Below are 11,405 nucleotides of genomic sequence, written 5' to 3' on the forward strand. Positions count from 1 at the left end.
CGCAACAACTTGACATGCTCTTTGTTTTGGAACAAACGTTTCAACCATGGTATTATAGGAGCATACCACATCACCTTCGCAGGTACCCTCTTCCTAGGGGTGGACTCGCCCTCAACATCGCTAGGGTCATCTCGCCTGATCTTATACCTCAATGCACTACATACCGGGCATGCATTCAAATTCTCGTACTCCTCGCGGTGGAGAATGCAGTCATTGATGCATGCATGTATCTTCTGCACCTCTAATCCTAGAGGGCAGACAACCTTCTTTGCTTCTTATGTACTAGAGGGCAATACGTGCTCCCCTTGAAGCATCTTCTTTATTATTTTCATTAACTTTTTAAATCCATTGTCAGAAGTACCATTCTCTGCTTTCCATTGCAGAAATTCCAGCGTGGTACCCAGCTTTTTTGGGCCATCTTCGCAATTTGGGTACAACAGTTTGTTGTGATCCTCTAACATTTTCTCCAACTTCAACCTCTCCTTTTCACTTCCGCAGTTTATCTTCGCATCAAGAATGGCTCAACCCAAATCGTCATCGGGGTCATCAAAAAAAGGCTCATCAAAAATGGGCTCTTCTTCAGCTTCGTCTTTCCCCATTCTATTATCACCGTCTTCAGTGAACATAGGATAGTTCTCACTATCCTCTTCTTCTTCTTCGTTGTCTTCCAATATAACACCTCTTTCTCCGTGCTTAGTCCAACAATTATAGCTGGGCATGAAACCGTTCTCCAGCAGGTGGACGTGAAGGGTCTTTGAGGTAGAGTAATCCTTCATAATCTTACATGAACTACATGGACAATAGATGAAACCATTCGACCGACTGTTTGCCTCAGCCACATTGAGAAAATAATGCATGCCATTAATGAAGTCGGGATGGCACCGGTCACTGTACATCTATTGTCGATTCATCTGCATTATATAAGTATATCAAAAATCATTAAGTACAGAACATCATGGATATATGAGTGACCAACTTAATTAATATTCAAGTTCATCACATAAAACTAAGTTTTTTTATAAAAATGAAGAGGCTCACCGAGGTGGCACGGTGCCGTCTAGGGGACGACGCTGGCGATCGACGGCGGTGAGGACGGGGACGATACTAAACCTACAAATCATACTTTAATTTGAGCTCAAATTGCATATAAAAAGAATAAAATCCCTAACTTAGGCATTTCATCGAACACCTTGCTAGCAATAGAAAAATAATACGAGTTAAACTAGCAAAGAAATGAGCTAAATTAGGAACGCTGGAAGAAAGGATGATATTGCTAACGAACGAACCGGTACAAAAGTCCCTCAACGAATCGTTATTGATGCTCCTCGCCCGTCACAGCAAAGAACCGGTACTAATGTACCATTTAGTACCGGTTTATAAGGATTAGACGAATGCCCATTTTTCTACTATTGTTAGATGTTCTACTTTCTAATAATACTATGTTGACCAAATTAATAATCTAAGGATACGCGTATGTTATAGGAGGTAGTAGTAACTAGTAATACCGATGCATACAGGTATTTTCTTCAAGAACCAGAAAAAAAAAACTTAACGAGCTACAAAGAGATATTCTTAGAGAAATGGATTCCTCGATTTGTATCACAAAAATGGGTATTCCCGAGAGAGATCGTGGCGAGTATGCGCATAGGCATGTTGTAGCATGTGTTTAAGCCGAGGCAGGAGAGCGAGGAGCCGTCGAGGTAGTCGCGGGAGGAACCGAACGAGTCGGGACTCGCTTCGGCTTGCGCGTCGGCTTTGGGAGACGCGCACTGCACCGGCAGCAGCGATACCGCATGTCATTGTCATGTCATCTCCCCCTACTTTACAGAGATAAACAACCAAAAGCAGCAGAGGCGCGCTCGGGCATCGAGAGGAGAGAGGCGGCCCCCGTCGCCGTCCGGCTGGCATTGCTACGGCCACAGGCGACAGGCAGCGCACGCCGGCGTCTTTGCCGTTTCTTTTCTGGCTCCCGTGTCTGTCAGCCAGCGGCGTGCCACGCGACGCGAACGCGAGCAGGGAGGAGGAGGAAGGACCACCGCGCGCGCGAGCGCCGCTCGGCAAGGAGAATATTTGGAGCAAGGGCATCATGTCGCAGTGCCTTTTGCTGCCCTCCTCTGCGGCGCCCCTCTGCCGCTGTGGGGTTTGCATATCGCAGTGCCTGCCCCAGGAGGCCACGTTTTCACCTAGCGATTCTTTTTCTTTTTGTGGGAATTCACCTAGCGATTCTTGTTTTCCAGGAGCAGGGCTTAGGGCAAGTTGTTGGATAATTGTTCACCGTAGTAACATTTGTTTATTCACTGGTAGAAAAATGGCCTTTAGTCGCGGTTCGCAACTGCCATTAGTCGCGGTTGCGCAACCGCGACTAATTAAGCGCGACTAAAGGCCCCCCTCTTTAGTCGCGGTTGCTTACGAACCGCGACTAAAGGCCCGTCCACGTGGGCGGCTACCGTGCGCCTGGGCGAAGGACCTTTAGTCGCGGTTGGTGTCCCCAACCGGGACTAAAGGCTATTTCATTAAAAAATTTAAATTCATTTGGATTTCTAATTTCTTTTCACTCCGTTTTTTTCTTTTTTTTTCAGAATTTCTCTCATTTCAGTTATTTGCATAGCTTAGTCTCTATCTCTAACTACACTTATCTCTAGTCAAATTACTTACTCGTGGTCAAACTTCCCGCTCGGTCACCCATCCTCCCACTACTCCACCTCTAGCACGCTTAACTTCCAAGTTCCATTCCGTTCCGCATCCAAGTGCTTCGCGCGCATGTATGTGATAGTAGTATCATATCAATCCTATTAACATGTTGATCGATCTCATATTTCTTTATTGTTTGAATTTCAAATAATTATTTTAATAAACAAAAGTAATGATGTAATAATAATATTGAATAAATAAATAAACATTAACTTTTTAATTTGTATTATTTTTAATTTTATTAATTAATTAAATATTTTTTTGCCAAACCTAAAATCTAAAAATTTGAAAATCTAAAAATTGGGTAAAAATGATAGTAATCTTTATGCACAATGAAATTATTAATTTTAGGTTTTAAAAAATTAAAAAAATATAAAATCCATAATTTACAGAAAAAACTAAAATCTTCCTGCTTTTGTATTTCCATTTGGAATTTTGAGAATCTTCCTACTTTTTCCCAGGATTTTTTTGATATATTATACGTTTTTTTCCGACGTCGTATGCAAAAGTTATTGCGGTTTTACCATTTTTTAAACTTTTTTTGCAAAAAAAGTGAAAATTCGAATTTCTTAATTTCTCCGAATAGTAGGTTGCATAACATACAAGAATCTGAAAACAATTTTTTTTTTTGAATTTTCTATCATTTTCTTTTGTATTTTACAAACCAAAAAAGGCGATCCACGGGGGGGTGGTGGTGCAGTGCGTGGGAGTAAAAAAACTCGGAAAAACCTTTAGTCGCGGTTGGGGACACCAACCGCGACTAAAGGGGTACCCTTTAGTCGCGGTTGGTGTCCCCAACCGCGACTAAAGGTTTTTCCGCCGGCCGCATCCCTCCAGAGCCCATTAGTCCCGGTTGGTGTTACCAACCGCGACTAAAGGGGTACCCTAAATCGCGGATGGAGCATTAGTCGCGGGTCGCCTCCCGAACCGCGACTAAAGCCCCCTTTAGTCGCGGTTCGAATATTTCCGGGACTAATGGGGGTGAACGGAAGCCTCTTTTTCTACTAGTGATTCCATAAACACCCTTTGGGTCAAATGAAGCTGCTACCGCCGTTACCAGCCGGTAACCCGAATTTCCAGCCCCTGTGGTACACAAGTCTATCGTAAATACTACCTCCATTTCAAAGTTTAAGGCTTGTATTTTTTGAAAAATCAAATAAAGTAAAGTTTGACCAAATTTTTAGAACAATCTATCAGTAAATATAATATTTTGTAGATACCATGCGAAAATATATTTTATTATCTATTTAATGATATTAATTTTGTATTTTGCATGTTAACGATTTTTGGTAAAAAATTGATTGAATTTAACATAGTTTGACTTTCTAAAAATAATACAAGCCTTTGTCAGAAAATTCTAATGTAAAGTGTGTGAGTCCCTCCTCTTCTACAACACCAGGACCCAACTCATTTGTCAGAAACATTTGCTTCCACTCCTCCGAAAATTATGTTCGAAGCACATGTACATTTTTTAGTTTAAAATCTAAATTTTGCCTGACCGGTTATCTCCGGTAAACAGCGATTACCATAAATCCCAGCCCCCAATTTTTTTTCTTACATGTACCCAAAAACTTGCATTCATGTCAAAATCAAATATTTTCTCCTTTTCGTGTTTAAAACCTTTGAGAAACCATTAACAATATATTATAAGGGTGCCCGTTGTCCACTCTGCGCCACGTGGCCCGAGACTGCGAGCCATATGGCCCTCCACTGCCCCGCGATCGCTCTGTTCTGGGCTTCGTTGGGCGTATAGATCCCGCACGATGCACACGTCCGTGACCTGCAGCTCCTCCGCAAGATGTACCGCGATGATGCCGCTCTCTAACGCGGCCGTTTCTCTATGCACGATCACGATGTTGTTGATGCCTGGCTCGACCTCCTTCATGCCTCGTATGTGTAATATCCCCCTTCTGATCTCCTCTTCTCTCTGTCTAATGCTGTAAAACTCTGGGTTTTAGCCCTCGGTGAAAATTCGAAAAAAAAAACTTATTTCTGATATAATCAAATCGACTAGCATAAATTACAAATCAAAATTAACGATTCAGAACGTTTTTTCAGTTACAACTCCACTTACTACTCATAGATGCATGAATCACGATTTAATTAGACGGCGTACAAGTTGATTGAACTAGCAAATCCGGTAGTATTAGGAGGGCGAGGTTCTAGAAAAACGCATAGCTTCAAATTCCATTGGTAGATTTAAAAAAAAAAGAATTTAGCTTTGAAGTTAAAAACCTCACGTGTTCACAGAACTCCGTGTCTCCGCCTCTCCAATATACAATATTATAACTTTGATTTACTTAAAGCGCCAGCTTCGACAACACAAGCTAGCAGTTTTTTTTTTTCAAAACGAAGGTGGTATCCCAGCCTCTTCATCAAAAGAGATATATATGGTATTTTTATTAATTTATTAAATAATGTGCGGGCAAAGATCATACCTCTGAAAATTCGAAGCCAGCACGCAACATCTGCACACCCGATAACGAGTGAAGATCATGTTAGCAAGGCCTTATTCCCTGAACAACGACGAAAAACTCCCATCAACTAGAAGTCATCACCGACATTAATCACTGGTCCATCTTCACGGAAAAGATCTGCAGAACCCTTGCCAACCTGTCGTCGATGCCACCATGGTGCCCGACAGCGCCTTCACCCTACACGTGTCTACCATCACGCAACCTACGCCTAAGATCTGCTGCGACATGCTGCTGATACTCATCGTCGATGATGCGCAAGAGAGCGGTACCGCTCCACCTCAGACCTCCGCAGTCAGTATGTGCTCCAAAAACATTGCCCTCAAGAGGGAGAAACGACACTGAAAGTGTCGCCAACGTCCGATCTAGGGGGCCAGATCTCGGGTTTCCCTCAAAAATCCCGATCAAGAAAGTGGCAACTGCAAAAAGCATGCATTCGATAAGAAAACAACACCAAGAGGCGCCGGCATCGCCCGCCTCGATTTTCACTGACAGAATCACAATTTTAAAACTGGCACTAACTGGACCGCGATGCAGCCGCCAACGAAGACGTGCATGATGGGTCAGAGTTGTCCAACCCTAGTTGAGCCCCTACGGACCTAGATCGGGCCCAAACATCCCCATCGCTGCACATGTTGCTTATCCCTTCCCGCCGGGCGAGACGGGAGGGTTACAAGAGGAATTTCTATGGAGCATTTTTTTTTTGCGGGCGAAAGGGATCCCCAAGTTACACAGGGCCAGTACAATCAGCTAGGATTGTCGCAGCAACATCTGGCGGAAAGTCTTGTAACCAAAACTCTGTTCTTCCCTGTGTCCTCCCTAAAGCAGCAAGGCGATGGCTGACTCCGTTTGCATCCCTCCCGACTTTAGTGACAGATATCTCCCTTTCCCTAAGAGACTCACGGATCCGGGACACCCTCGTGGCGTAGCGCGACAGGTTCGGAGTACCCTGGGCGACAAGCTTAATGGCATCCGAACTGTCGACTTCCACCACGAATGGCTCCGTCGTCCAGTGCAGGGCTAACATCAGCCCTTCCTCCATAGCAGCTAGCTCCGCATCAAGGGCGTCCGCACATGCAATAATGCTTCTGCATGCTGCGAAAATCGCCCTACCGCCAGCATCCCTTATCACCATCCCTGCGCCAGCTCGACCATCAGCCGTGAAAGCCCCGTCGGTGTTCAGCTTCAGTTGGCCGTCATCAGGCGGCTTCCATTTCTGCTTGACCTGCGGTCTTTCGTCAGGGCGTCTTACTTTCTTGCCAAAGCCTAGACTATTGTCGATCACATGCTTCCCCTTTCCAACATCAGCGTTGGGGCATTGTTTGATCGTCAGAAGTGAGTCCATGTAGCTAGTCAGGAAGCGTTTCGATGCCTCCACCGGCGCTGGCTTCTTTTCGTGTGTGAGCTCATTATGTACGTGCCAGATTCGCCATAGGAGCATCAGTAGGGCTGCACGCTGGTCAAGGTTCAGGCGTTGTATCACATGCAAAAACCAATCAGGATTCTGCTCCACGAGCAGCTAGCTAGCAGGGAGGTCCCATACTGATCGCATCACATCCCAGAGGCCCCGAGCATGAGGGCATTTTATCATGACATGGAAGGTACTCTCCTCCTCCATACCACATATCAGGCATGTCGCTGGTGTTTTGATTCCCCTCCTGTGCTTGTTGACCTGGGTCGCCAGGGCATTGTTAGCAAGTTTCCACGCAAAGATACGGATCTTAGGAGGGACTGGACATTGCCATATCATCTTCCATTCTGGGCTATCTCCGCTAGGGCGGTTACTGGTTGTGAGTCTGCCATTCTCCCTCTGCTGCAACTCAAAAGCCAGCCGATATGCACTCTTCACCGTGAATACCCCAGTTGGCTCAGGGTTCCAAGCAACAAAGTCAGTCTCATTCCTTGTAGAGGTGCGAATTTTAACAATCTCCCTAATATCGATCGGCAAAAACCACCTCATGAGGAGCTGCATGTTCCAGGTGCCATCAGGGTTTAAGAAATCAGATACCCATCGCAGTCTACATCTTCCTTTCCTAGTAATCGGTAGGAGGTAGGATTCTCTGGGAATCCATGGTTGCCGCCATACACGGACGCTGGCCCCATTACCAATGCGCCATATAGTCCCTAGCTTAAGCAACTCCAGTCCATACTCAAGGGCTCGCCAGGTTGGGGACGCATTTCTTGGGAACGTTGTGTCGGTGAGGAGCCCTTGTGGGAAGTACTTGGCCTTCAGGATTTGCGCACATAAGGTATCAGGGTTTTGGAGGATGCGCCACGCCTGTTTTGCAAGGAGGGCCTGGTTGAAGAGCCGCATATCTTTGAACCCCATACCCCCCTGATCCTTTGGCCGCGGCATACTGTCCCATGACATCCAATGTGCCTTCCGCTTGCCTTTCTCAGAGCCCCACCAGAAGTCCCTGATCATGTGTGTTATTTCATCAAGCAGGCCAAAGGGCAACTTAAACAACCCCATGACATAAACCGGAATCGCCTGCGCAACTGCCTTTATCAGCACTTCCTTCCCTCCTTGTGAAAGGTAAATCTCTCCCCACTGAATAAGCCGCTTAATTAACTTCTCCTGTAGGCTCTTGAATTTACTTTTGCCCATTTTGCCATCGGGTGTGGGAAGACCTAGGTATTTCGGCTCAAAGGTTTCCTGTGCCACCTGCAATACTTGTTTCACCGCCTCGCGCTCCTCCATAATGCTAGTCTCACCAAATAAGATGGAGCACTTCCCTGGATTAATAAGTTGTCCAGTACTCCTTGCATATATGTTCAGTACCTCTTGGACCTGGCCGGCTTCCTCCGGGTTCGCCTTGAAGAACAAAAGGCTGTCGTCGGCGAAGAGGAGGTGAGACACCCCAGGGGCCCTTCTACATACACGCAATGCCTAAATGCTCTACTCCTGTACTTTCTTTTGCAACAAGGCCGACAAACCATCAGCGACAAAAAGGAATAAGAAGGGGGACAGGGGATCACCTTGCCGAAGTCCTCGGGAAGGGGAGAAAGAATCCAGAAGGGTTCCATTAAATTTCACACAGTAACTCACAGTGGTGACGCATGCCATTATCCAGTCCACCCATCTATGAGAGAAACCCAGTCTTTCCATCGCTCTCCTCAGAAAGCCCCAGTCCACCCTATCATACGCTTTTGACAAATCCAGTTTGTAGGCACAGAAACTCTTCTTCTCACTCTTGTTGTGTTTTATGAAGTGCAAGCACTCAAAGGCGACCAGGGCGTTATCTGTGATGAGCCTTCCTGGAACAAAGGCGCTCTGGTTGATAGATATGATGTCGCCAAGGATTGGTCGCAGCCTATTGACAAGGCACTTAGCAATAACTTTATACAACACCGAGCATAAACTGATCGGTCGAAAATCCTTTAGTGTTTCTGGCTGTTCAGTCTTGGGAATGAGGACGATGGCCGTGTCATTGACCCCGTCCGGCATAGACCCAGTGAGGAAGAACAACCTCACGGCATTCACCACTTCAGCTTTCAGAGTGTCCCAGTTACGCTGATAGAAGCGCGCCGGGAAACCATCTATGCTCGGCGCCTTCAAGGGTCCGATCTGGAAGAGTGCATCACTAATCTCCTCTTCTGAAAAGTCCTTGCATAGGTTATCATTCATCTCATTAGTGACCTTTGCCTGCAAAAGATTAAGGAGGTCATCATAGTCTAGGTTAGGGTCCCTGGTAAAAAGCTCCTTAAAATAGGAGGTAGCCATTCTCTCCATATCTGATGGCACATCTCTCCAGACACCGTCTTCATCCTTCAGCTTTTTAATCTTATTCTTCCTAGCTCGCCAGACTGCCTTTTGATGAAAATATTTGGTCTTCTGGTCTCCTTCCTTAAGCCAGCTAATACGTGATCTTTGCATCCAAAGCATCTCCTCCTTGTAAAGCAGCTCATTCATTTGATCAGAAACTCTCCTGATCGCCTCACGGTCATTCCCATTTTGCATCAAAGTTGTAAGCTGTTTCCTGCATTTATCTAGTTCAGCAAGGAGATTGCCGAACTTCTTCCTACTCCACGATTGCAAGACCTGCATAGTTTTATCGAGGCTAGCACGGACACTACGCAGGTCACCCTTGGGCCCAGCCTCCTGCCACGCTTGGGCGATAAGCTCAGGGAGCTCGGCTTCCCGCTCCCACCAGACCTCATAATGGCGACGAGGTTGTCGCGACGGTACCCTGTGTTCCAGCAGGAGGCGAACAAGAATAGGGGTATGATCAGAAACTGGAGATACAAGGTATTCAACAACAGCCTCATCGAACATATCCCGCCAATCAGCCGAGGCAACAGCCCTGTCTAGACGGACCCGAACATTTGCTCGACCCTTCCTCTTGTTATCATATGTGTAGGGTAGACCAGTAAAGCCAAGATCCACCATATTACAGAGGGCCAGGGTCTCACGAAAGGCAGCCATCTGCCCCTCCAGACGAGGAGTACAGGACAAGTGTTCCTGCTGCCATAAAGCCTCATTAAAGTCTCCCATCATCATCCAGGGAAGGTTTGAAGTTGCTTTTAAATTTTTGTAGTTGTCCACATCCGATGACGGTTTTCGACTCTAGGCTCTCCGTACACACAGGTGAGGCGCCATTGGGGAGCATCTGGCGACTCTTTAATATAAGCATCAATGTACCGTTCATTTATATCTTTGATTTCAACACATAGACTCTCATGCCAAAACAAAGCTAGACCACCACTAAGACCATCACTACTAAAGCCAGCAAAACCCTTAAGACCTAAACGAAACCGAAGACTCCTAATCTTATCTTTATTCTGTCTAGTTTCACATAAGAAAAGAAAACGAAGATTTAAGGACTTGGAGAACTGGGCTAATTCTCTAACTGTCGGGGCGTTCCCAGCTCCCCGACAGTTAAAACTCATGCAATTCATTGCTCCTGACGAGACCACACATTCGGTCTCGTCAGTTTCCCGGAATGCTTATGTCCGGTGGCAGCCATACTCTTGGTCCTCGTATACACCTTTGGTTTGCTTTTTCCAGCTGGCGTCCCTGTTGATGCACTTGTCTTCCCCTTCTTCGGCGGTGTAGTGATGGCGTGTAACTCACACGTTCGTTGGGAACCCCAAGAGGAAGGTATGATGCGCACAGCAGCAAGTTTTCCCTCAGAAAGAAACCAAGGTTTATCGAACCAGGAGGAGCCAAGAAGCACGTTGAAGGTTGATGGCGGCGGGATGTAGTGCGGCGCAACACCAGGGATTCCGGCGCCAACGTGGAACCTGCACAACACAACCAAAGTACTTTGCCCCAACGAAACAGTGAGGTTGTCAATCTCACCGGCTTGCTGTAACAAAGGATTAACCGTATTGTGTGGAAGATGATTGTTTGCAGAAAACAGTAGAACAAGTATTGCAGTAGATTGTATTTTAGTAAAGAGAATTGGACCGGGGTCCACAGTTCACTAGAGGTGTCTCTCCCATAAGATAAACAGCATGTTGGGTGAACAAATTACAGTTGGGCAATTGACAAATAAAGAGGGCATGACCATGCACATACATATTATGATGAGTATAGTGAGATTTAATTGGGCATTACGACAAAGTACATAGACCGCCATCCAACTGCATCTATGCCTAAAAAGTCCACCTTCAGGTTATCATCCGAACCCCCTCCAGTATTAAGTTGCAAAGCAACAGACAATTGCATTAAGTATGGTGCGTAATGTAATCAACAACTACATCCTTAGACATAGCATCAATGTTTTATCCCTAGTGGCAACAGCACAACACAACCTTAGAACTTTCTGTCACTGTCCCAGGTGTCAATGCAAGCATGAACCCACTATCGAGCATAAATACTCCCTCTTGGAGTTACAAGCATCTACTTGGCCAGAGCATCTACTAGTAACGGAGAGCATGCAAGATCATAAACAACACATAGATATAACTTTGATAATCAACATAACAAGTATTCTCTATTCATCGGATCCCAACAAACGCAACATATAGAATTACATATAGATGATCTTGATCATGTTAGGCAGCTCACAAGATCCGACAATGATAGCACAATGGGGAGAAGACAACCATCTAGCTACTGCTATGGACCCATAGTCCAGGGGTAGACTACTCACACATCACTCCGGAGGCGACCATGGCGGTGTAGAGTCCTCCGGGAGATGAATCCCCTCTCCGGCAGGGTGCCGGAGGCGATCTCTGGATCCCGAGATGGGATCGGCGGCGGCGGCGTCTCGATGGGTTTTCCGTATCGTGGCT

General features: G+C 46.0%; 1 protein-coding gene across 1 annotated transcript; it reads right to left on the reverse strand.

The window, feature by feature from the left end:
- Positions 1 to 5,892: 5,892 nt before the first annotated feature.
- LOC139831448 (uncharacterized) lies at positions 5,893 to 6,510 on the reverse strand. The gene has a single exon (XM_071820726.1). The coding sequence runs from the start codon at positions 6,508 to 6,510 to the stop codon at positions 5,893 to 5,895; it is 618 nt and encodes a 205-aa protein (XP_071676827.1).
- Positions 6,511 to 11,405: the final 4,895 nt, after the last annotated feature.

The sequence above is a fragment of the Lolium perenne genome, chromosome 5, assembly GCF_019359855.2.
Source record: "Lolium perenne isolate Kyuss_39 chromosome 5, Kyuss_2.0, whole genome shotgun sequence".
Taxonomy (NCBI): Eukaryota; Viridiplantae; Streptophyta; class Magnoliopsida; order Poales; family Poaceae; genus Lolium; species Lolium perenne.

Bases quoted from the DNA above. Each gene is read 5' to 3' on its own strand.
- LOC139831448 (XM_071820726.1), bottom strand. From the start codon at position 6,510: ATGGACTCACTTCTGACGATCAAACAATGCCCCAACGCTGATGTTGGA.